The following is a 27,673-nucleotide window of genomic DNA, read 5'->3' on the forward strand; positions in this document are numbered from 1 at the left end:
CGACTTTCCTCTCTGCATTGTTGAAGCTTCAGTACTCCACACAACCTGTGGACAACTGTGGCGCTGTTTTTCCAAAATCTTGGACAACCCCTTCAAGTCCAGTCCTTTAGAAACTTATAAATAAAGGGAAAGACAAGTAGATGAGTGGCAATCTCCAAGTCTGTTTTCTATAGTCCCTCAGCATGCAGATTATAGAGCGTATACCATTATTATTCTCCGTTGACCCGCGCTAATCCTCATCATTTACTGACAACTTGCATGTAAATATTCTACATCTGTTGTGAGCAGCGAGATGATACAGCTGACTCAAATCACTGGGAGCAAAGTGGATTTCCACTGCCACAATGAATCATTTTCTATCTACACAGATGTTCAGTACACGGAGATCACACACGTCACCGCGGAAAGCTGTCAGCCTCGCAAGGATCGGTGGGCTGACAGACATATGCTTAACTTACAGGAAAATGACAATGTAACTTATAACACGTCCTTTCCCTTTAAGAAAGTTGTAAAGGACTTGTAATATAAGAATATACAAACTGGGCACAACCATAAAAAAATGAGCCCGTACCCCAAGTACCCGCAATCCCAACAGCGGACACTAAAATATGTTGTACCGTGAAATTCCTGCAGCCATTTTTGTTTTTTGGTTTTCAGTTTGTTTTTTTAACCTCCTACCTTTATTTTTCCTGTTTACAGAGGGCTTATTTTTTGCAGGACAGATTGAACTTTTTAGGGCAGGTTCACATCTGCGCCCGGTCTCCGCTTTGTGGGTTTCCGTCTACTGCCCGAGAAACTGGACAGGAGACAGAAAACCAGCAGAAGACACTCACGGCATTCACGGGCGGACACTTTGCAAACCCATTAAAATGAATGGGTTTGAAAACTGACTGTCGGTTTCCGTCTTCTGTCCAGTTTCTCGGGCAGAAGACGGAAACATGCAAAGCAGTGACCGGGCGCAGGTGTGAACCCACCCATAGTGGTACAATTTCATACAAAAATGACAGCTTTCCTAAATCTGTCCTCTTGTTCTCTGATAAATGAAGAAGGAAATTCAATTTTCTGGAGTTACCCTTTAATCTGTAATACAAGCAGTGGTGCTGGGATTGTCTGGACTGGTTTTGCTCTGTGTTAGCTTTACGTGATTTTCGCCTTGTTTATGTACAGGTTGGTTACATGTATTGCAGACTGTGAGGTCTTGTTGCCTGCTAATCCCTTTCAGCATCATTTTGCTAATCACGACTTGCCTTAATGGCGTTCTCTCGGTAAGCGTTAATTGTTGAAGCATAGCAGTTGCTTAAGGGTCTTGTCCTGCTGGGAGACGCCATTGTATAGCTTAGTAATTAGCAAGCTGTGTGGCGAGGTGTGCGTGGAGCCGGACTATGATATAGCTGGACATTTCATCAAATATATACAGCATTGTGCAAAAGTCTTAGGCGTGGGCAATAAGAATGCTTTCGGAACTAGAAGGGTTAATAGTTTGTTTGTCAATTAATAAAATGAAAAGATAAATGTAAATGGCTATAAAGTTTGGAGGACCCAGTAAGTGCATGCACAGCACTGGCAGCCCATTCATATTAAAAAGCACTATGCAATACTTAGTTTCCCCTGCGGAGGCACTGCAGGAAACATGATGTTCTGAGATATTTTAAAGAAGAAGCATACAGTAGGTGCACCCATTATAGGACAATAAACAGTATGATGTCCATGAATAAAAATTGATATTATATACTGACCAATGTCATGTTGTAGTAATGTATATATGCATGGAACAGAGTCTATGGGACAGGACAAGAGGGGCATAAACAGCCATGTCAGGAGAAGCGTCACTGCTGTGAAATGGAAGGTGATGCTTATTAAAAGTTCCATTAACCTTCAATGGCGCCGTGAAGGTCAAGCAGATGCAGCAGGCGTGTCCCCATTCATCCCTCACCCTAAACATTTGCAGTTTCCACCTAAATATAATGACAGATCAGATGTTCTTTGTTTGCTACCAAATAGCCTGAAGGCAGCGCGAGTTACACTTCTCCAATGTCACATTCATCCTATGTACCAGGGACACAGTTATCTCAGTGGGTTATCTCGATATTGTAATATTATGAGGTATCCCCATCTTGTAACGTTATGGGGGTATACCCATCTTGTAATATTACGGTTTACCTACAATGGTCTGACCATTGTACAGTGTTGGCCAAAAGTATTGGCACCCCTGCAATTCTATCAGATAATACTCATTTTCTTCCAGGAAATGATTGCAAGCACAAATTCTTTGGTATTATTATCTTCATTTAATTTGTCTTCAATTGAAAACCACAAAAAGAATTGTCAAAAAGCCAAATTGGATATAATTCCACAGCAAACATAAAAAAGGGGGTGGACAAAAGTATTGGCACTGTTTGAAAAATCATGTGATGCTTCTCTAATTTGTGTAAATAACAGCACCTGTTACTTACCTGAGGCACCTAACAGGTGGTGGCAATACCTAAATCACACTTGCAGCCAGTTGAAATGGATTAAAGTTGACTCCACCTCTGTCCTGTGTCCTTGTGTGACCACATTGAGCATGGAGAAAAGAAAGAAGACCAAAGAACTGTCTGAGGACTTGAGAAGCAAAATTGTGAGGAAGCATGAGCAATCTCAAGGCTACAAGTCCATCTCCAAAGACCTGAATGTTCCTGTGTCTACCGTGCACAGTGTCATCAAGAAGTGTAAAGCCCATGGCACTGTGGCTAACCTCCCTAGATGTGGACGCAAAAGAAACATTGACAAGAGATTTCAACGCAAGATTGTGCGGATGGTGGATAAAGAACCTCGACTAACATCCAAACAAGTCCAAGCTGCCCTGCAGTCCGAGGGTACAACAGTGTCACCCGTACTATGCGTCTGCGTCTGAATAAAAAGGGACTGTATGGTAGGAGACCCAGGAGAGACCCCACTTCTTACCCAGAGACATAAAAAAGCCAGGCTGGAGTTTGCCAAAACTTACCTGAGAAAGCCAAAAACGTTTTGGACGAATGTTCTCTGGTCAGATGAGACAAAAGAAGGAAAAGGCATCAACATAGAGTTTACAGGAAAAAAAAGAGGCCTTCAAATAAAAGAACACGGTCCCTACAGTCAGACATGGCGGAGGTTCCCTGATGTTTTGGGGTTGCTTTGCTGCCTACAAAGTGGAGTGACACATTGACCTAAAAAAGTAACTCTTCACTGTAACGCTAGGTTGGAGGACCAGAACTGCAGAGGTGTGGACACCAAAAAAGGTGGTTGCACGCGGAGTCCGATGGACCCCACTGACTTTTTCCTAGACGATTTTTGGTGGACACAGCAATGGCATGTCCAATGGAGACTCAGTCACAGATGTGAACGTCCTCCAACTCATTTATAGTAATCTTTCCATTGGAGAATATTCCAGATACAGTATCTATAGGGAACACAATGAGTTAATACTTCCGTGTAAAGCATAGACTGGAGCGGAACAAATTCCCATTCCCATGGCCTCGGATACACGATAAAGTAATATAATTCTCTTCAGGAGTTGTTTTAGACTTGCCCGTACAGAGATGGGCACCTACTGGCAGGCCCGGATTTTCTGCCACACCATCCTGCCTTCCCTTCTTCTTTTATATACAGTCCTATGAAAAAGTTTGGGCACCCCTATTAATCTTAATCATTTTTAGTTCTAAATATTTTGGTATTTGCAGCAGCCATTTCAGTTTGATATATCTAATAACTGATGGACACAGTAATATTTCAGGATTGAAATGAGGTTTATTGTACTAACAGAAAATGTGCAATATGCATTAAACCAAAATTTGACCGGTGCAAAAGTATGGGCACCTCAACAGAAAAGTGACATTAATATTTAGTACATCCTCCTTTTGCAAAGATAACAGCCTCTAGTCGCTTCCTGTAGCTTTTAATCAGTTCCTGGATCCTGGATAAAGGGATTTTGGACAAACAATTCAAGTTCAGTTAAGTTTGATGGTCGCCGAGCATGGACAGCCCGCTTCAAATCATCCCACAGATGTTCAATGATATTCAGGTCTGGGGACTGGGATGGCCATTCCAGAACATTGTAATTGTTCCTCTGCATGAATGCCTGAGGATTTGGAGCGGTGTTTTGGATCATTGTCTTGCTGAAATATCCATTCCCGGTGTAACTTCAACTTCGTCACTGATTCTTGAACATTATTCTCAAGAATCTGCTGATACTGAGTGGAATCCATGCGACCCTCAACTTTAACAAGATTCCCTGTGCCGGCATTGGCCACACAGCCCCAAAGCATGATGGAACCTCCACCAAATTTTACAGTGGGTAGCATGTGTTTTTCTTGGAATGCTGTTTCTTTTTAGACGCCATGCATAACGCCTTTTTTTATAACCAAATAACTCAATTTTTGTTTCCAAAATGAAGCTGCCTTGTCCAAATGTGCTTTTTCATACCTCAGGCAACTCTATTTGTGGCGTACGTGCAGAAACGGCTTCTTTCTCATCACTCTCCCATACAGCTTCTCCTTGTGCAAAGTGCGCTGTATTGTTACCGATGCACAGTGACACCATCTGCAGCAAGATGATGCTGCAGCTCTTTGGAGGTGGTCTCTGGATTGTCCTTGACTGTTCTCACCATTCTTCTTCTCTGCCTTTATGATATTTTTCTTGGCCTGCCACTTCTGGGCTTAACAAGAACTGTCCCTGTGGTCTTCCATTTCCTTACTATGTTCCTCACAGTGGAAACTGACAGCTTAAATCTCTGAGACAACTTTTTGTATCCTTCCCCTGAACAACTATGTTGAACAATCTTTGTTTTCAGATCATTTGAGAGCGGGCTGTCCATGTTCGGCGACCATCAAACTTAACTGAACTTGAATTGTTTTGTAGAAAGAAATGGTCCAAAATACCTTCATCCAGGATCCAGGAACTGATTAAAAGCTACAGGAAGCGACTAGAGGCTGTTATCTTTGCAAAAGGAGGATGTACTAAATATTAATGTCACTTTTCTGTTGAGGTGCCCATATTTTTGCACCGGTCAAATTTTGGTTTAATGCATATTGCGCATTTTCTGTTAGTACAATAAACCTCATTTCAATCCTGAAATATTACTGTGTCCATCCGTTATTAGATATATCAAACTGAAATGGCTGTTGCAAACACCAAAATATTTAGAACTAAAAATTATTAAGATTAATAGGGGTGCCCAAACTTTTTCATAGGACTGTATCTGTCCATAAGGCCCACCCACAGTGAATCACCCACATACATACATATAGTAAAATCCCTTTAAATTCAGAATTCCTGATACAGCAGAATCCCTAAAGAAATTTCCAATTTAAAGGGGGTTTTCAGTCTTACCTATCCTTGGCTGATCAGCAGGCGTCTGACACCTGGGTCCCCAGCTGATCAGCTGTTTGAAGGGACTGCAGCATTCAGTAGAGTGCTGCGGCTTCTTCATACAAAACCCGTAGTTATAGTTCATGCAGAAGACTGGGCTACGAAAGGCCAAGTGACCGATGAACGTGACATCACATGGCCAAGAAGCAGTAGGGACACTGTTGATCAAACTGCTGATCTGTGAGGTTCCCGCGTGTAAGACTCTGACCCAAACGATAGGTCATCAATTAATAAGCCATTTAGGCTGAAGCCCCAAGTTGGTCAGGGACAGTATCACTTTACTGTATGGGTTTGGTACGGTTTTGCAGCTGTATTCAAATGAATGTGATTGAGCTGCAATACCAGTCAAAACCTACGGTCATAAAGGGCGCTGTTTCTGGGAGAGAAAAGAAGCAACCTTGCAATGCAGCTACAATATACACCATCAAAATGACTTCATGTATAAAAAATTTGGCCTAAAGCAAAATACTGATTCCGTGACACTCGGTGACAGACTTTTATAGACTTCATGATCCATGTAAATGAAGGTGTAACCTCGTGACTGAGACTACTGATTTATCCATGACTTATATAGTGTATAATACTTGATGATAATACATTTATTATAGAATCCATCCTCTGAGTACATGACATCCTGTGGGATAATACCCTGCAATAGGGAGGAACGATTCACAAGAGATAAAAAGACCCACAAAAGGGGAACGTCTTTGTCGCCACTCCATCTCCTGGTTAATAGAAGGGGGGTCCTAAACTGGGAACCCTCTCACAAGTATTTCCATCCAGTCATGTCACCTGAACCTCCTGGCCAACACTTACTATGTGCAATTTATGATCCTGGTGTCTTCTTCTGTTGTGGAAAGGCCCCCCTCAGGCTCCAGGGCCCGGTAGCAATCGCTAACTGTGCACCCTTCGTTTCGTTTAGAGGATTGATAAATTGAGAAAAGGGGTAAGTACAAGTAACATAGGAAACCTTTACTTAACATTTTCCACCGCAGACGTCGCCTCATACCGCCTTCATTTGTTCTATCGCGTCAACCCTGATTAAGTTAATTTATCAGACTCCCCGCACTAGGCCTAGACCTGCCAGCTACACGGATCGGCTTACGTCTCATGATTACATTTATTATATTATATTCATACAAATCATTAGTGATTGATTTATGGCAGCAGCGTCTGTTCCAGTCACATTCTCTCTTTAGTGGCAGTAAGAGACATGGTGGAATATTAACCCATCTATACTAGTTTTTCTGACGTAGATGTCACGTGTCCTTGGCACATTCCCCTTTATTGTGCCAAAGATGTACCACATTGTTGGTCCAATATGGTGTCCCGCTGACCGCTTTTTACGATAGTGGGTAGATCAGGGGTGGACACCATATTGGACTCTATATTCCATTGACTTGACAAATTTACTATAACTCATGGATTATACCTGAATTCTATGCCAGTCCCTGATTTCATTTCTGGCCTATGGGACCTCCAAATGCTGTGCTTGACACAGGGACTACTAAGTCAGGTGGATCTCATGCCGGTGGGGAACACAAAGCACCAATATGAACACATTACCTCCATAGACTGAATATTTAGTCTGTCGGAAAGTGTTGTCTATCACCAGACCCGGGAATATTAATCCAACCCTCCAGATAGATAGGTTAAGTTCACCTGAATCAAGCAATGTTTTACTCTTGTGATTTTTAATTTTTTTTGTCAGTATGCAAATGAGCTCTTTGGAGCAATGACAGCTTCAAACAGCTAATTTGCATATTGATGATAATGGTGATATCTTGGAACAGAGGCCGCGATTCACAAGGGGAAAACAGTTCGATTCAGGTGACCCTAACCTATCTATCTGGAGTGACAGACTCCCATTAACAGAGGCTCTCATCTTCGGTGCTACGTTCTATATAGTCGTCCATTCATATACATGGGGACTATAGATGGGTGAAGATTAGAGATGAGCGAGTAGTGAAATATTCGAGATTCGATATTCATTTCCAGTAGAGCCTAAATAGTCTACTACGCGATCGAATATCGAATCCCATTATAGTCTATGGGAAAAAATGCTTGTTTCAGGGGAGACCACTATTCGACTAAAGGAGAGTCACCAAGTCCACGAGTAGCAGGAGGAGAGTGTTTAGGAGGAGCGCTGTACAGTTAAAGCGCACGAACCCCATTATAGTGTATGGGGTCTGTGCGCTTTAACTGCACAGCGCTTGCAGTTGCGCTGATATTCCGTTCGGGGGGGGTCCTCCTGAGGACTCCTTCCGGACGGGAGGCAAGCGCCTCCTGCAGAACCAGCATTGATTGGCCGAATGCTATACACTGTACAGCATTCGGAATATCAACGCTGGTTCTGCAGCAGGCTCGTCCTTGCTAGTCGGGAGAGCTGGCAGCTTGCTGTTACGAGGGAGCTTACTTTTTCTCATAGGATTGCATTAACCAGCGTTGATTGGCCAGTGTACAGCATTCGGCCAATCAAAGCTGGTTCTGCCGGAGGTTCTTCTGTGAGGAGGCGGAGTCTAAGATCTGACCACAATGGAGACTGCTGTGTATAGCATAACGCTGGTTCTGAATCAAATCTTTACTGCGAATAGCCATAGTATTCGAACGAGTACGAGTATTTTGAATACCGTAGTATTTGTTCGAATACCTACTTGATGGAATACTACTCACTCATCTCTAGTGAAGATTCATTTTGTTTTGGGTGGCTCGGCTCTCTGATTGGTTTTGGGTCGAACAAGTTTGGATAGAACCTGAAGTGACATTATTATACCCTGGCGTCTCTTCAGACCCCAGAATATAAAGGGTGGAGGCTCATGGTAGGTGTATAAAAAAAACAAAAAAACATTTATACTCGCCTCCCCTCATCTCTTTTGTACTTTCGCCCATGCTCTCTTGGTCTCCTCGATAACATCATCTGTCCAGGGTCACCAATGGTGACATGGGTACACTGAGCATCATGATGTCACAGGCTCAGAAGCATGATGTCACCAGGAGAGCACCTCTAGAAGGCCCAAATATGGTGGGGTAAGGTGAGTATGACTGTTTATTTTTTTTCACCTCCACCTATTATACTTTGGGGCCATTTTAGTTTGTCCAAGACAAATCCCCCAATTGTTCGGTTTTGTTAAAAAACAAACAATTTGGGATATTTCGGGTTGAACCTGGCTCGTGCCAATGTGGCTCGTCCATCTCTAATGGCCACCATATAGTACCATTTTTCTCCAGAAGTGGCCGCTACCACTCTGGTCACCCTCATTTAGAGAAGAGGTTGCCCCGAAACACATGACGTAGCAGATTAACATCTGGCATTGCCATAAGTCCACATATGGGATTGTTGAGACGTGAGAACCACCTCCATAACTCTTGTTCCAGTATAATATATCGCTTCACCCAACAAAAAGATCACTAAGTGCGTTTCAGCCTACTTACTATTATATTGCATCAGTGCAAATACAATTCTGTTCCTTGAATAAAAAACACTCTTTAAAATTGCTGTAAGGAATCCAATGTAACTTTCTGATTCATATTATTTTCTCTCCATGAGCAAAGTCCAGACAAAACAACCAAATTGGTCGTGTAGAAAATCAAATGGTAGAATAATTGCTGCGGAATTGATGGATGAAAGTTTAGAATTGGATGGGATATAGAATATGGTAGGAATGGTGGCGCTTGTTTACCGGTGAATGGGGCGGTGACCCTGTTGTGTTGTGTGCTGTGACCTCCATAAAGAGGTTTAGCCATGTTTTTGCACAAGATTAGATAAACAAGAGTGTATACTTTCAGAAACAGCGCCACCTTTTGTCCATAGGCGATCTGTAGTATTGCAACTCAGCTCCATTTTATTGGATGGAACTTATTTGCAATATTACAAGGAGACAATTAGACCCACCAGGAAAAAAAATCCCCACTATTTTACATTACCTACAAAGTCAATGAGTTTCCGGTTTATCCCATCCACACGTTGCAGAACAAAATCTGTAGCAGAAATGTTGCGATTTTTGTTGGTGTTTTTTGTATAGGAATAATAGAAGCAGAAAGGCCGCACAGGAGAACTGTGAAAAATGCTGCGGGAAATAAATGCAATGCGTTTCTGCCATGGTCTTCTCTGCGTTTTTTGGCTGCGGTTCAATACGTGGGGCCTTAGCCTAAATCACACTCCGTTGTAACAACCCATTGTCCATTATTAAGCCAGGTGCACAATACGCCGGTCTTAATACATCTGTCCCATTCTCTGCCGCACTAGAGACTATCAAGCCCGCCATAGTTTGTAAAACTCGTCCAACCAACCTGTTCTGTTCTAACCTCAATGCAAAAGCAAATAATATCCAGGAAGCCAGTTCTCTCTGTGCAGAGTGTTCATTGATTTCACATTACACAGTATTTCAAAGAGCCGTTTGGATGATAGTCCTTCCTTTCATAGCCGCTTTTTTGGACTTTTCAAAGCATCACATCAAAAAATTGTCTTTTTCGTCCCGTTGTGCTGATACCGGCAATTTTGCAACTTTGTTGATGGAACTAAACAAGTTTAGAGAAAAAACTGCTGAGAAAGGAGCTTTCTGCTTCTGTATGTATCACCCAGAAAACACATTTAATGTGTGAGATTAGTCAACAATACATTGTGGATATTCCATGAGGAATATAAAGCTAGGAAGACCCGTGGTTGAGACTGTTATGTAATCCTATGACATGTTATCTTAAAGGGGTTCTCCAGGTCGATAGATCTGATATAGCAGAGAATGCAGCATGTGCCAGAAATGCGCAAAAAAAACTGGGCTAATATTGTGGGCAAGAGGGTGGGGTTTAATAGGAAATGGGTGGAGCTTAATAGGAAATGGGTGCAGCTAAGATATCACAAAGTTGGTGCAGATTTCAAGGATCCTAAATCCGACAGGGCTGCAAAATAGTGGCAAGAGCGTTGAAAACCGTTGCAAATTTTTGCACAAAAAAAAGTTTTGCCCCAAAATTTGCAGCTCATTCATAGCAGAAAACTTGATAAATTTTGAACACTATGATCTATGGGAAAGCTATACGAGGGAAGGGTATTATTACCGATGTGGAGGGCACAAGCGGCACTATTCGCTATGTGTGGTGAACAAGGGAGCACCATTACAAGGGGAGCACTGGGAAGTCCAATTACATGGCTCGGGGATAAAAATGACTTTGTTGGGTGCACTGTTACCTTGAAGCGACACTATGAACCTGTGGAGGGCACAATTCACTTTTGTGAGGTTTAAAGGGCTATAAGTGGTTGTCACGTTGTCAAGATTAGTGGCTAGGGCTCTGACTCCCTTTGAGTGGCCAATGCTCACCATATCAGCCTACAAATCCGTGGCTATGGCAAGTGAATGTACTCGCACTGATACCCTAAGGGTGCTGCAACTGGGACTTCTAGGTGCAAAAAGATTGAGCAGCGCTAGTACCATACATGTCGGACGTACAGATTTCGCATTATGGACCTCTGGGAGTAGCCGTATAAGTTGTCACCGTCACTGGCCATCGTGTCATAGTTGGAGTCGCACAAACACTGGGTGTAAATATATATCCACCCCATTGCGAGATATTGAGCAGAGTCGTGGTAGTGTAGTCAGCGCTCAGGTATTCTGTTGTCCTGCACAGGTATTACTGCCCGCCATAAGCTCACGTTTACCTCTGTATTCAGGAGTTTCTTGCACAACCAGTCATTATGAGATAAAAGAACTGGAGATAATTTTAGGTTCCTATTAGTCACCGGACTGGAAGAAAAGGTTGAAGGAGATTTTTACGTTTGTCCCGCCGGTCTGTATCAGCAACATGGAAAAGCTGGTTCTTACAACAAAGAGCGTTATGTCCTAGTGACTATACAGAAGGTCAACACCAACAACCAAAAATATCTGTTTGATATCCCAAAAATTGCCCTACGTGGCCATGCCCACTGATTCTTGGTTATTAGTAGAGATGGGTGAATGGATTAGTAGCGATCGGTTGTTTAGGGGTTCGGTAGGCCTCATGTGACTACTAAGGCCTAATCACAAGGTGACTTTGGGGGGGCATGACATAACCAGAAGCCCAGAAGAGGACTCGGAGAGAGCCAAGAAGGTTGCAAAGACGGAAGGTGAGTATAATTGTTGGGGCCTCCACCTATTGCACTGTGAGGTCTGAAGAGACACCAGAATACAATAATTTCCAGTTACTGGATTGTTATGAGAGATGAGATTCTTCCGTAATTTGTTCTGCGTATATTGGGTCCAAATAAAGTTGGTCCAAATCAAAAAGTGCCCTGATTGACCTGGAAAGTCACATATGGGACTCTCGGGCATTGGCCCGCTCTCGATAACCGATTATAGCTACAGTTGTCATTGACTGTCTGAGAGGTGACTATTGTTCACTGACCTAATTTCAGTCGCGAACAGTGACCTTATGGATCAGTTTTAGTAATAATACTGCTATATAGTGCCATAGTCATTCTGCCATATACTATTTACATAATACCACCATGTAGTACCCAATAATAAAAACCTACATAATTCTGCCATATAGTGAATGCCAAGAATCTACTATCATATACAGTTCATATAATACCACCATGTGGTTCCCAATAATAACAGCCAATATAATTCTGCCATATAGTGCCAAGGATCACTTCTAAGACTACAATTCAGGACCGGGACACGCTACATTCCTATTAACAAGAATGTTCATATTACATCATGTACAGTGTATCGTGTGTCACCCTGACATATCTCACATCCCCTCCCTCCAATTATGGATTATAGCACAGCAGTGCGAGCTATCAGACGTGTCCCATATACAGCAATGAAGGTAGTAGGAGTATATATAATACATATAATAGACAACTCCTATGGAGCAGCCAGACAAGCCACCCCAGTATGTAGGAAGCAGATGTTTGTATACAGGGCTTGGTGTCTGCCCTAATACAGTGATTTTATTATACTCTAGTGGATGGGCTGTGTATATAACACTGTGTATATAATCATGCTGTATATCTCCATGTAAGCTACCGACAGCTAGTGCTGGCCTTATAAGATCCCAGATGTAGAGTATGTAATAACCACTTTAATATTGCCATGTGTTGTCTGTAATCTTACATACAACAAATGGGGGACCTTACAAGTAAGCCAAAAAAAGTTGTAGATGTGGCGCATCTTTGGCACAGGAACTCAATTTGCACCAAACATGCGCCGCAGGAAGATGCAAATGCCATGCCCACTTTTTGGTAAAAAATGCAGCGCTGTGTGTATTATCCCTGTACTGTGACATCACTGTATTATCTCTGTACTGTGACATCACTGTGTGTATTATCTCTGTACTGTGACATCACTGTGTGTATTATCCCTGTACTGTGACATCACTGTGTGTATTATCTCTGTACTGTGACATCACTGTGTGTATTATCCCTGTACTGTGACATCACTGTGTGTATTATCCTGTACTGTGACATCACTGTGTGTATTATCCCTGTACTGTGACATCACTGTGTGTATTATCCCTGTACTGTGACATCACTGTGTGTATTATCTCTGTACTGTGACATCACTGTGTGTATTATCCCTGTACTGTGACATCACTGTGTGTATTATCCTGTACTGTGACATCACCGTGTGTATTATCCCTGTACTGTGACATCACTGTGTGTATTATCCCTGTACTGTGACATCACTGTGTGTATTATTCCTGTACTGTGACATCACTGTGTGTATTATCCTGCACTGTGACATCACTGTGCGTATTAGCTCTGTACTGTGACATCACTGTGTGTATTATCCCTGTACTGTGACATCACTGTGTGTATTATCCCTGTACTGTGACATCACTGTGTGTATTATCCTGTACTGTGACATCACTGTGCGTATTATCTCTGTACTGTGACATCACTGTGTATTATCCCTGTACTGTGACATCACTGTGTGTATTATCTCTGTACTGTGACATCACTGTGTGTATTATCCCTGTACTGTGACATCACTGTGTGTATTATCCCTGTACTGTGACATCACTGTGTGTATTATCTCTGTACTGTGACATCACTGTGTGTATTATCCTGTACTGTGACATCACTGGGTGTATTATCCTGTACTGTGACATCACTGTGTGTATTATCCCTGTACTGTGACATCACTGTGTGTATTATCCCTGTACTGTGACATCACTGTGTGTATTATCCCTGTACTGTGACATCACTGTGTGTATTATCCTGTACTGTGACATCACTGTGTGTATTATCTCTGTACTGTGACATCACTGTGTGTATTATCCCTGTACTGTGACATCACTGTGTGTATTATCCCTGTACTGTGACATCACTGTGTGTATTATCTCTGTACTGTGACATCACTGTGTGTATTATCCTGTACTGTGACATCACTGGGTGTATTATCCTGTACTGTGACATCACTGTGTGTATTATCCCTGTACTGTGACATCACTGTGTGTATTATCCCTGTACTGTGACATCACTGTGTGTATTATCCCTGTACTGTGACATCACTGTGTGTATTATCCTGTGCTGTGACATCACTGTGTGTATTATCTCTGTACTGTGACATCACTGTGTGTATTATCCCTGTACTGTGACATCACTGTGTATATTATCCCTGTACTGTGACATCACTGTGTGTATTATCTCTGTACTGTGACATCACTGTGTGTATTATCCCTGTACTGTGACATCACTGTGTGTATTATCTCTGTACTGTGACATCACTGTGTGTATTACCCCTGTACTGTGACATCACTGTGTGTATTATCCCTGTACTGTGACATCACTGTGTGTATTATCCCTGTACTGTGACATCACTGTGTGTATTATCCCTGTACTGTGACATCACTGTGTGTATTATCTCTGTACTGTGACATCACTGTGTGTATTATCCCTGTACTGTGACATCACTGTGTGTATTATCCTGTACTGTGACATCACTGTGCGTATTATCTCTGTACTGTGACATCACTGTGTATTATCCCTGTACTGTGACATCACTGTGTGTATTATCTCTGTACTGTGACATCACTGTGTGTATTATCCCTGTACTGTGACATCACTGTGTGTATTATCCCTGTACTGTGACATCACTGTGTGTATTATCTCTGTACTGTGACATCACTGTGTGTATTATCCTGTACTGTGACATCACTGGGTGTATTATCCTGTACTGTGACATCACTGTGTGTATTATCCCTGTACTGTGACATCACTGTGTGTATTATCTCTGTACTGTGACATCACTGTGTGTATTATCCTGTACTGTGACATCACTGGGTGTATTATCCTGTACTGTGACATCACTGTGTGTATTATCCCTGTACTGTGACATCACTGTGTGTATTATCCCTGTACTGTGACATCACTGTGTGTATTATCCCTGTACTGTGACATCACTGTGTGTATTATCCTGTACTGTGACATCACTGTGTGTATTATCTCTGTACTGTGACATCACTGTGTGTATTATCCCTGTACTGTGACATCACTGTGTGTATTATCCCTGTACTGTGACATCACTGTGTGTATTATCTCTGTACTGTGACATCACTGTGTGTATTATCCTGTACTGTGACATCACTGGGTGTATTATCCTGTACTGTGACATCACTGTGTGTATTATCCCTGTACTGTGACATCACTGTGTGTATTATCCCTGTACTGTGACATCACTGTGTGTATTATCCCTGTACTGTGACATCACTGTGTGTATTATCCTGTGCTGTGACATCACTGTGTGTATTATCTCTGTACTGTGACATCACTGTGTGTATTATCCCTGTACTGTGACATCACTGTGTATATTATCCCTGTACTGTGACATCACTGTGTGTATTATCTCTGTACTGTGACATCACTGTGTGTATTATCCCTGTACTGTGACATCACTGTGTGTATTATCTCTGTACTGTGACATCACTGTGTGTATTACCCCTGTACTGTGACATCACTGTGTGTATTATCCCTGTACTGTGACATCACTGTGTGTATTATCCCTGTACTGTGACATCACTGTGTGTATTAACTCTGTACTGTGACATCACTGTGTGTATTATCCTGTACTGTGACATCACTGTGTGTATTATCCTGTACTGTGACATCACTGTGTGTATTATCCTGTACTGTGACATCACTGTGTGTATTATCCTGTACTGTGACATCACTGTGTGTATTATCCCTGTACTGTGACATCACTGTGTGTATTATCCTGTACTGTGACATCACTGTGTGTATTATCCTGTACTGTGACATCACTGTGTGTATTATCCCTGTACTGTGACATCACTGTGTGTATTATCTGCACTATAACATCATTGCATAAGGTGGTCACTGCACATTGGGGCCCGGTTACAAGTTTTGCTATGGCACCCCAGGGTTACTATGTCTCTTCGCTGCTTCCACCTCCTCTATACTTATATTATGAGATATAATAAGGACAATATGTCGGGCCTATAACATTATATGACACCAGATCTTGAGCTACACTTTGAAAGCTTCATAAACAAAACTCATCTGTTGGTCTACACGGCAAAAATTGAGTTCCAACCTACTTTACAACCTGACAAAAAAATACAATTTTTCTCCCTCGGCTCCGGGCAGGAGGAATAAATAATTCCAGGGTTTACTAAAGAGACATCATTTGTTTTAAAAAAGGGAAGTTAATCAAAGAGAAATGAGGCGGAGCAGGCGGCGTATCACTGACAGCTATCTGCCGCCGCAGTGAAACATGGCTGTTATTTAAAAGTCAGCGCAGATAAGAGGCGGCCGCCATTAGAGACGCCGACCGTAATTACTTGACATTTTCATTAGGATTACAACTGTAACAATCCCTTCAGCTGTCCAAATTATATTAGCACACAGCAAAACAATAATTTCACCGGCGGAAGGTCGATGTACAAAGATTTGCTATATAGCAATGTATTATAATAATAGATGGAAGGGAGTCTGTCAACACCCCCCTCCAACCATATGAAACAGTCCCCACCCTGTTACAGAGCACATTACAGTAATACATCATATATCTTTTGTAGATCTGGAGAAAATAATTTTGACGTTTCGGTGCACTGAGGGCGGAGCCTTCAGCCCTAGGTGCACTATTGTTGCTGCTCAAGTAGGATGGGTGATGTCATAGCAGTGGGAGGATCAACTTTTACTGCATGGGGTGCACAGGCAGGAGAGGGTAAGGATAGGAGTGGCAAGACCAATGCTCCAGGGAGGTGAAGGCCCGCCCCCAGTGCACCAACCGTCTCATTTACATAAGATTTTAAATTTGTTCTTCTCTGAATCTACAGGTGTGACTAGGGTTGAGCGATCGAGAAAGATCGAGAAAATTTCATGATCTAGATCGGGATCGGCTATAAAATGATCGGAAATCGGATTTGGAAATCTCAAGAACGGCTCAACCCTAAAAGTGACTTTTCCCATAGAGAAGCATTGACTAGGGTTGAGCGATTGGGATCGGGAAAGATCGGATTCTATTCGGCGATCAAGCAAATTTCGTGATCGGGATTGGCTTGAAAATGATCGGAAATTGGATTTTAAAATCGATCCTGAAATCTCGAGATCGGGTAAACCCCAGGCGTGACATATATAACAGAGGTATGGTGCACCTCACTGGGATGTAGTGGTGACAAGTGAATAAGCTTGGAGAAGGTGGAAATTTGGAGCCAAATTGGGTTGTCTCCCATTAGGACATATGGAGGGTGGCAGAAGACCTCCTCCTGGGTGTCCTCTTTAGGACTCCACTTTATGAACCAGAATGGAGAGCCACTGTGACTGCGTTTCATGCATGTACTATGGATGTCTCAGGGGTGTTTACAGCCCTCCCCCCCAGCACAGATCAAACTAGACCCCCATTATAGTGCCAATTTTTACAACCCTGGACCCTATCATGGAGATAGAAGAGAAGGGCCAGGTCATCCAATCCACTGATCTCACCCATCAAATAGGAAACAGGGTGGGTTGACCTGGGCCACATTTTTCGGCATTGACTGCCTTTAAGTTTCCTTGGGATGAATACTGATTTTAGGTTAGGGCTACAAGGCAACGTGATCAAAATGTCACACCACTACATTGCACCCTCTTATATGAATGTGGTCATGCTGCAACCTGCTGAGTACCAGAACTGTGACCTAACGTACATCTAACAATAGCGGGTTTCGTGACCCCCACATTCACTTAGAGCACCTGCCAACGTAACATTTGTGTCGGTATATGGCCAAAAATTAGTGTAACCATAGCCTAAATGGTCACGAAATGGCTATAAGCGACTTTCCTCTGCAATCGGCTTCTATTCTATTCTATGGTCTGCTGACAGACAGAAAGTATATTCTGCTGATAGACAGAGGCTAAATTCTGCTGACAGACAGAAGGTATATTCTGCTGACAGTCCCTTAAAGAAACAACAGGGAACTTGACAGTCTATTGGTTCACTTTACCAGGTAGAGTAACCAATTCCAACAGCACCATTATAGGTAAGCGCTATTATACAATAAGAGATTTATTACCCCATTAGGACAACCCCTGAACAGGGCGCAGAGAGACATCAACTGCTGCAAAGTATCCCTCCAGCTGTGAAGGACTGTAATATGTGGCTGCTTATACATTTGACAGGGCATCATATAACACCACATTTCACCTTAATTCTTGAAACTGGTGGAGGTCCCATGGGTAAGGCTGACCATAAACGTTAGCTTAAAGGGGTTGTGTCATTAAGGACACTTATCTACTATCCAGAGGACAGGGGATAAGTGTTCTATTGCTGGGGGGCCCAGCGATTGGGAGAATGGGGGACCAAAAGTTACCCTAAAGCCTCCTTGTGAATTCAGTGCTAGCACACTTGCATGACTGACCCTCCATTCACTTCTATGGGGTTGTAAATTTCGATAGCGCACGCAGCCCCATAGAAGTGAACTGAGCACTGGTCACTCAAGCGCATTGGTGCTCCATTCACAAAGTTTTGGAGGGACTTTCGGTTCCCTATTCTCTGGATCTCTTGGGGACACAGCTTATCCTCTGTCCATGTGCATAGGGTATAATCCGTTAAATATCAACCAATCATTTCTGAAGGACCCTCCAGTGTGTATGGGGGTGTCCTGACTTTCCACACCAGTAAGTCTCGGAGTAGATAAGGATTTCGGCAGACCCTCTCCCCATTCAGAATACATGGCATGCCTACAGGTGGGGGATCAGGAGGGATAGCCAATAGTTATCTAACATGTAGGGCCAGCTTTAGACCCCGTAAATCTGCAAATGAGGACATATTACAGCCAGAATACCAATTTTTCAACTTTTTCAGGAGCTGAAAGCAACAGGTTGGAGACCACTGGCTGAAGACGCTTCCAACTACAAACATACAGCAACTACACAATTCTAGTGACGATCCTCGATATGTAGCAGAGCTGAACCTACCACTTATCTCTGCAGTGGTTGAGTAACAAAAACAAAGCAGAGTGACCTGTAAATCCGCAGATAAGCATGTCCCAAATATCATACCGTACACTGCTGCACCTGACACACTTGGCTCTGCTATACTCCTGCCATAGGGTTCCTGCAGAATAGGTTGCAGCTATAAAGTTTGTACATGTAGTTATGGATAGTATTGGAATATTTTCTACCTTGCTAATTCCTGATTGGTGTCTGGATCCGGCGCAACACAACGACACAAATCTTTTCTCGTTTCTGATCTTCTTGTCGGTTTGAAAGTCTTTCTCCATTTCCAAGGCGCCCTCAGCTCCGGCCGCAGGTTGTGTGCACAGCCATAGAGCGTGTTGTCACTAGTCGTCTTGTGTGTACATGTTCGGCTGGAGCCTAATACCAGGTTGCCGGATATTACCGCACACTCTGCTCCTCAGTGTCTCATTACTGGTCTGTCATGGGTGAAGCACACTCAATAGGAGGAGGTGGAGTTGTAGTGCAAATTTCTAAATCACCACTGCCCATAAAAGCCCAGATCTTCCAAGGAATCCGGATTACTTTAAACAAGGGAAAAGAATATCCAGTTGTCCTCTCCTCTCACCGCCAGCGCTGAATAAATCCGACTATAGGTAGAGATGACTAATAGAAGAGCGCTGCTGAGGGGCACAGATTGCTCCACGCCGCCGCTGAGCCTTTGATGTTACTTTGTCTCCTTTCTATATTACACTAAGCAATTCTCAGTTTACAGACAAGAAAAACTATTTAACTCCTTCTGAAGCTCAAGTTTTAGCCAGTTACAGAACAAGACTGAATCAGGGAAAGGGAGGTTACAAGTAACGGAGGGGCCCCCGACGCAAAACTGGAACGGAGGGCCCATAAGCACAAGTAGTAAGTTCTAAAAAGATTGGGATTGTTTTGGTCTCCCCAAAGATAATGAGCACAGTGATGTCACAGTACAGAGATAATACACACAGTGATGTCACAGTACAGAGATAATACACACAGTGATGTCACAGTACAGGATAATACACACAGTGATGTCACAGTACAGGGATAATACACACAGTGATGTCACAGTACAGGATAATACACACAGTGATGTCACAGTACAGAGATAATACACACAGTGATGTCACAGTACAGAGATAATACACACAGTGATGTCACAGTACAGAGATAATACACACAGTGATGTCACAGTACAGAGATAATACACACAGTGATGTCACAGTACAGGGATAATACACACAGTGATGTCACAGTACAGGATAATACACACAGTGATGTCACAGTACAGGGATAATACACACAGTGATGTCACAGCACAGGATAATACACACAGTGATGTCACAGTACAGGGATAATACACACAGTGATGTCACAGTACAGAGATAATACACACAGTGATGTCACAGTACAGGGATAATACACACAGTGATGTCACAGTACAGAGATAATACACACAGTGATGTCACAGTACAGGGATAATACACACACTGATGTCACAGTACAGAGATAATACACACAGTGATGTCACAGTACAGGGATAATACACACAGTGATGTCACAGTACAGAGATAATACACACAGTGATGTCACAGTACAGGATAATATACACAGTGATGTCACAGTACAGGGATAATACACACAGTGATGTCACAGTACAGAGATAATACACACAGTGATGTCACAGTACAGGATAATACACACAGTGATGTCACAGTACAGAGATAATACACACAGTGATGTCACAGTACAGAGATAATACACACAGTGATGTCACAGTACAGGATAATACACACAGTGATGTCACAGTACAGGGATAATACACACAGTGATGTCACAGTACAGAGATAATACACACAGTGATGTCACAGTACAGAGATAATACACACAGTGATGTCACAGTGCAGAGATAATACACACAGTGATGTCACAGTACAGGGATAATACACACAGTGATGTCACAGTACAGAGATAATACACACAGTGATGTCACAGTACAGAGATAATACACACAGTGATGTCACAGTACAGGATAATACACACAGTGATGTCACAGTACAGAGATAATACACACAGTGATGTCACAGTACAGAGATAATACACACAGTGATGTCACAGTACAGAGATAATACACACAGTGATGTCACAGTACAGAGATAATACACACAGTGGTGTCACAGTACAGAGATAATACACACAGTGGTGTCACAGTACAGGGATAATACACACAGTGATGTCACAGTACAGGAAGAAATTCAGAATGCAATAGCACAGACAAGAGTTAATACACACAGCAGTAGTAACCATAGGCCATTGGATTTAGAACAGGCCCTATTAAACTCCGCACCCCGTCCCTTCCAGAGTCATCACTGACTAGTAAAGTATGGATTTCACACGTACTATTGTTATGTCGGTTATTCAACAAATTCTGGAGATTAAAATAGTCATTAGAGGGATTTCAGGAGCTTACTGCATACTGTAGAGTTATTGAGGCAGATTTACTAATAAAATACACCAGAATTCTCGTGCAATGTGTAAGGTACATGACAAAGAGAACAAGGTGCTGACTTGGCCTCCAAATTCCCCACATCTCAATCCCTTCAAGCATCTGTGGCATGTGCTAGAAGACACGTCTGATCCTTGGAAGCTTCACCTCACAAGTAACAGAACTTAAAGGGGACCTTTGAGCACCTTCAACCATAGCAACTCTTTATATCATTTGATAGGCGCCGCTCCACTGATTCTGGAGCAGTTGGAATTTTTTCTCTATCCCCCACCATTCCTGAGCAATCAGTCTTAATAGTTTCAGCACCCAATATGCTAATTCAGCTCTCTACTGTCAGATGGGCGGTTCTTGGAGGGAGGAGTTAGTCAGGGACCGCCCGTCTGACGGTAGAGAGCAGAAACTAACAGGAATGATTGCTCGGGATCGGTAGGGGCTAGAGAAAAAATTCCAACTGTACCAGAATTAGTTGAGTGGCACCTATTGAGGGATGGAACATGGTGATGCCTTGCAACATCTTGGTTCCAGATACTACATGACGCCTTGTGAGATGTTTTGGTGGTAAATAATATTAGGCTTGTGTGTATCACCCTATATGTCCCCTTTATGCTCTGATGGGATGGTCTTACACATCATATACAGTAAATAGGCTGGGATCTTAATGATCGCCCTAATGATCATGGTAAGAGACCACGGCTCCGGTATACAGTAAGCTATAGCCAAGAAGACCTGATCCTTGTGCATTGACTTCACTGTACGAATCGGAGTCCTGAAACGGCATGTTTGGATCATGTGATCCTGCCCTGGGTCATAATACCACATGGCACAGGGAGTCGCCCTGCACTGTCGTTCATTTATGTAAATGAGAAGCCACATTTTGCCCGGTTAAACCTGTCCAACCTGAGCTCCTGTAAGGAGACTGCCAGGGGCTGTAATGTAGAGCAAGCTGAAACCTTATCTGATGTATTGCACACCACAGGAGTTCCCTATTCTATTCTGAAATATATTCATCCAAGGCTAACAATAGGAAATGTAATAGAAACTTCATTAAGACATCCATAGTGAAAAAAATTGCATAAAATTTAGTATAAGCACAAAATAGTCTTGAAGCATGGGCAAACTTTTAGCTCAGTTTTATACTTTCTAAAAACCTACATAAGAGTAATTTTGCAATTACGGTAAATTGCATTATTCTATGCCGATCCTGTATTATAGACTGGGCGATACTCCAGAGCTGCATTCACAATTGTGCTGTTTGTCACTGAAAGCTGTCAAAACGATTGTTGAAGTCTTTAATGGGGGGGGGGGTCTGAGACCCAGCCATAATGAATACAGGATCTGATCGGTGGGGGTCCGACACCCAGACCCTGCACTGATCAGCTGATGGAAGATGTATACAAGGTAGATGTATTTACAAGGAAGATGTATTCAAGTGAATGGTAGCAGAGCTGCAGTTCCCCATCACCACCGCTACATTGTATCTCTCAGTACACTGTATACAGCTTCCAGCTCCATACACTGTAGCAGTGGCATTGGGGGAACTGCAGCTTTGCTCCCATTCACATAAATAGGAACAGGGCTTCTCCCGGCCTTATACCTTGTATACGGCTTCCGTTGGGTGATCGCTCCAGGGTCCAGGTGTTGACCCCAACAATTGGACGTAGATAACCAATCCTGTAAATAGATTATTGCTATCCATTATATCCATTGTGGGTCTGGGGCAACCTCTTTAATACAACAGATGACTATGCAGTATGTAATATAAAGACTACACTCCTCCAAAAACAGAGTAACTTGTTTACCTCCCCTCCATCTCCCATAGGGTACATGCCCTTTTAGTATATCCACTCGACCCCACTACACCCCAGGGATATTAATGATTCTTGCTTTTGTGACCTATAGCACTGTAATGTCTTTTCCACATAGGACTTGATTCCAGGGTCACAGGTCATAATCCAGAGAGGTCATGGTGAAGGTTTGATGGATTTTAGAATCATAAAGAATTCTTACACATAATACATGCAGAGCCATAGCTGGACTTCACTACTGTTACCATCTAAACATATGAAAGTGGTGTCCTGGTGCCCCCTTTCCTCAGCCCCAGAACTCGGGCACACACTTACCCAACATTCCCTTATCCATGATGGCAAGACAATGTGAGAGTATAACAAGAAAACGTGGAATAACAGGATATACACATGTAGCAAAGCCATTTATTGCATGTGGGTTCATATGGAACTTGTAACCCGATCAATAGTGGTGTAACTAAAGTCAGTGCTTATGGGCCCCCTAAGGCTCCTGGGCCCCGGTGCGACTGCACCCTCTGCACCCCCTCAAGTTACGCCCCTGCCTATCAATAACCATTGATCTTACATAGTATTGCAGGTACGGGCTAACCGTATATAGCCCATATTATGGCCACAAACCCCATCCTGACCATAGAACTAATAATCCGAACTAGCAGTATCATAAGGATCTATGTAATCAGGTCATTAGACTCAAGGTCAAGACAGGATTAGTCTCAATCAGCCATTAAAGGGGTTTTCCAGCTTTATGTTGACAATGAAGTATCTTTAAGGCTGCAGTCATACTCTGCCCTCACTGTGTCCCCGCTACTACACAGTGGACAATGCTGTCTGCTTCCAGCTCCATCTACTGTGTAGTTGCAGCACCAGGGGTGGTTGAGAACAGTTATTTGTTGGGGTGCTAGGTATCGGTCCCTAGGGGCATAGCTATATGGGTGCAGGAGAAAGCCGCAGAGGTCCCTCTGTCACCTAAAATATATCACTATTCTAAATGGCACAAGGTAAATAGGGTCCCCATATGTTTCATGTTATGCCCCTATCAGTCCCCCACTGATCAGATATTGACCCTCAATATCATAAGGCTGGACCCCTATGCACACAATGCAGCCAGTCGACAAAGTCAGCTCTGCTACGTCTGCATGGCCATATACTAGTAGCCCGGGGCTCGATAAATGCTCCGCTTACTCATACGGTAAACAGCGCCCATTACACACACTACAGGTGTTCTTTTCTTCTTTACAAGGTGGATAAAAAAAAAAAAATGTCTTTTTGTAAATGACCAAATAATTCTTCTTTCGCATAATCCTCATTTCACATAAAATCAATGAAACATAAAATGTAAATAATTAAAGGCATATTTTACAGAAAATTGCAGCGTGACAGGGCGCTCTTAGGCCTCGACTGTCGGCTGATGTGTAATTACTTCTCTGACTGTGTTATTGTGCAATTACTAAATTGATTCAACCGGTGGCTGTTCATTACAGGCGACACCGGGCGACTGACAGCTTCCATATGGCAGACATGGACTGGAACTGACGCCCCCTGTGGGAATTGGATATTCACAAACATCTAGGCTGTCTACGCAAGGAGACAAAGAAATAGGAAGGTGTCGGGAAGGCTTAGCAGATGTGTGAATTGGCCCTGACAAGTGATCTGGATACACTTGACAAGTACTTGAAGAAGTTCAGCAGGTACCAATTTAGTCATAACCTTTAAAGAGTCTCATTTTATTGTAATGTCCTCTTCACGAAAGCAAGCCACGCTGCTTAGTAATGTGGGCTGGTCCAGGCTAGTTACTGAAGATCACTTTAACTGGAGAGTTGTGCAAAAGTATTAGGCAGGTGTAGAAAATGCGGCAAAGAATGATTCCAGAAAGAGAAGGGTTAATGGTTTATTTTTGCCACGAATGAAGAAATGAGAAATGTAAATCCCATCAATATTCGGTGTGACCTTTGCCCTTTGCCTTCCATCAGTTCTTCTTGGTACTTGCAGACAGTGTTTGGCAGAACTCGGCCAGGAGATTGTTCCCGCCATCTTGGAGAACTAAGCCCAGATCTTCTGTGGATGTTGCTTGCTCCAATCCGTCTGTCTCTTCATGTAACCCCAGACAGACTGAATGATGATGAGATCAGGGCTGTATCTGGGGGGGCCGTATCATCACTTCCAGGACTTCTCCTCCAAAGAGTAAAGGTCACACCAAATATTGATGGGATTTACATAAGGGCTTGGAACCATCATAAATAGGAAGAGTATGAGCAGTCAGCTAGTTACTTTGATGTCATCACTGACATAGGTATGAGAAGATCCTGTCACTGTGATGTCATCACTGACATAGGTATGAGAAGAGCCTGTCACTGTAATGTCATCACTGACATAGGTATGAGAAGAGCCTGTCACTGTAATGTCATCAGCACCAAGACACATCCTTTACAGACACATAAGCACTAGCATAAGCAGACCCAGTAGCGGTGTATCGGAGGCATACGGTCGCCGTCGTGTGTAATTGATGAACTCCTGCGTTCTCAGCCTACTTAATGGCATTATAAATGACATCACATCAGATTCCAGATGTCTACTGACAGTCATTTAATCCTTCAGCTTCCATTTTTATAGCCCCAGATTGATTAGACATAGACTTGTTATATTTTTAAGACTAGGGATTTATTACCGCCATTCAATGCCTCCCAAAACCCAGAACAACATTTTGAAGATGTGCTTTGTTAGTTTTATGTAATACAAGATCCCCATAGCCATATAATGGGCGCCCATAAATAATCCTCTTCTTCTTCGCACGTACTTGGCTAATGATTTTTACGCCTTTTGTTTGTCGCTGTTCCAATATTTGTCATCAGCAGAAAATTTATTATATCTACCTGGAATATTCCAATGACATTGGATGTTCTTAGGAGGTTTATGTCATTGTAACTTATGCACATACGTATACATCATTTACGTTATTTGGAGCGATACACGTATGGAGGCGTAGCTGTATTAGGGGCAGAGGTAGCAGTCACTACCGGGCCTTGAACCCCAAAGGATACAGATTTGCTAGTTATATCTGCTTAGTGATATCTAATATAGACAGTATACAGTCGGTGTCGCACCATCCATAGGGCAAGGTGAGAACTCTAGCACTCCATCCCTAATACTAGAGTAGAGCAAACCAGTACATAATAAGGCAGGTTCATTGTGTATTTTCCAAAAATTCAGGTTTGCCGACCCCCCATAGTTATGGGTTCTCTTCAGACCCCGAGTATAATAATGAGAGGCCAAGCATCTTCCGACCTCCTTTCTGAAAAACAGTGATACCGGGGACACTTGGAAAGGATTAGACTCCAGGGCAGAGCCCAGAAAAGGTAGGTAGGAGTGTTTTGTATTTTATTATTTGGAGCTCCAATTATTATACTTGGGGGTCTACAGACACTTGTACCTCTAGTTTGGACCAAAGAAGTCTGGTCTGAAATAAACCTTGCAAGTGAGTCTCATGGATCGTCCCAAAACAAAACAGGCTAAGGTCCGGTACACAACTGTGTCCAGGCCATTCCATTCCACTATCCTGCAAGCAGCACTTTACTCTCTGCATTTTTCGTGCGGAAACCACACAGACCCCATTACAGTCTATGGGGTCTGTGCGTTTCCTTAGGTAACCGCTTTTGTATGCGGATTAGGTTTGGGTCTTCTTGAGAACCCCCTCAAACGGCAACCAAACGCAGATGTGAATCGGGCCTCCTAAGTTTGCCCATTATTAGTCCATACCAGCGCTGTTTCATACTTTCTTTGTGGAAGGAGGGGGCGCCATTTTCCTTTTTATCCCAGGCACCAAAATAAGCAGCAGTCTTGTACATGGTTTCCACAGTGGATGTTTCTAAGAGTTTACATACTGGAGGGATGCATTTAAAGTGGTATACCCAACAGGGACATTTATAGCATCTTGAAAATGGGGATACCTCAACCCCTGTCTCAAAGCTGCAGTTAATGCAGTGATAGCTGTGCATGTGCAACTCTCTCTATTAAAGGGGTTATCCAGTTTTTACTATTGATGGCCTATCAATATTAGATATACAGGGTCTGACACCCGGGACCCCTGCAGATCAGATGTACCGAGACAGCGTGGTTCTTTAGCAATGTCAGTTTGCGACTTAGACGGGACCCGAGGACATCGCAGGAAGAGGAGGCGTGGATGAAGAAGACGGCGGACCCTGAATGCCCGCCCAGCGTGTATGATGGGTAAGTTGATCACATTCTTTTTTAGGATATTATTTTAAAAAGGGGGGGTTGTTTAATATAACTTTTACGGTGCCTGAATAGCCTTTTTAATGGGGGGCTCTATCAGCATGATTTTGCTGATAGAGCCCCTTTAAGGACACTTATATTTACTGTGATTTTTTTTTTAAAACAAACAGCGGCCACTAAAGGTGAAATGCAGTATTACATGTTGACCTTTCATACAAATGACTGCCTATGTAATACTTGGCCAGGATTAACACAACAAGACCCATGCTTTGTGCTATGAATGACCCCCCTCCATAACAGGGGTTATCATCACCAGACCATTCCTTTAAGGTTCATCTACAT

At 42.9% G+C, this 27,673-nt stretch overlaps 1 protein-coding gene across 10 annotated transcripts in view; it reads right to left on the bottom strand.

The window, feature by feature from the left end:
• KIAA1217 (KIAA1217 ortholog) overlaps window positions 1-27,673 on the bottom strand; it is a 411,023-nt gene that overhangs the window by 159,614 nt on the left and 223,736 nt on the right. Inside the window, exon 1 of one of the 10 annotated variants that reach the window (XM_075271668.1) lies at window positions 18,985-19,358. The exons of the other annotated variants lie outside the window; for them this stretch is intronic. Within the exon in view, the coding sequence (XP_075127769.1) occupies window positions 18,985-19,083 (99 nt within the window). The 5' untranslated portion in view covers window positions 19,084-19,358. Of the gene's footprint in view, window positions 1-18,984; window positions 19,359-27,673 lie in introns of those variants that run through there. 10 annotated transcript variants of the gene reach the window in all.

This window comes from Leptodactylus fuscus, chromosome 4 (genome assembly GCF_031893055.1).
Source record: "Leptodactylus fuscus isolate aLepFus1 chromosome 4, aLepFus1.hap2, whole genome shotgun sequence".
In the NCBI taxonomy this organism is placed as follows: domain Eukaryota; kingdom Metazoa; phylum Chordata; class Amphibia; order Anura; family Leptodactylidae; genus Leptodactylus; species Leptodactylus fuscus.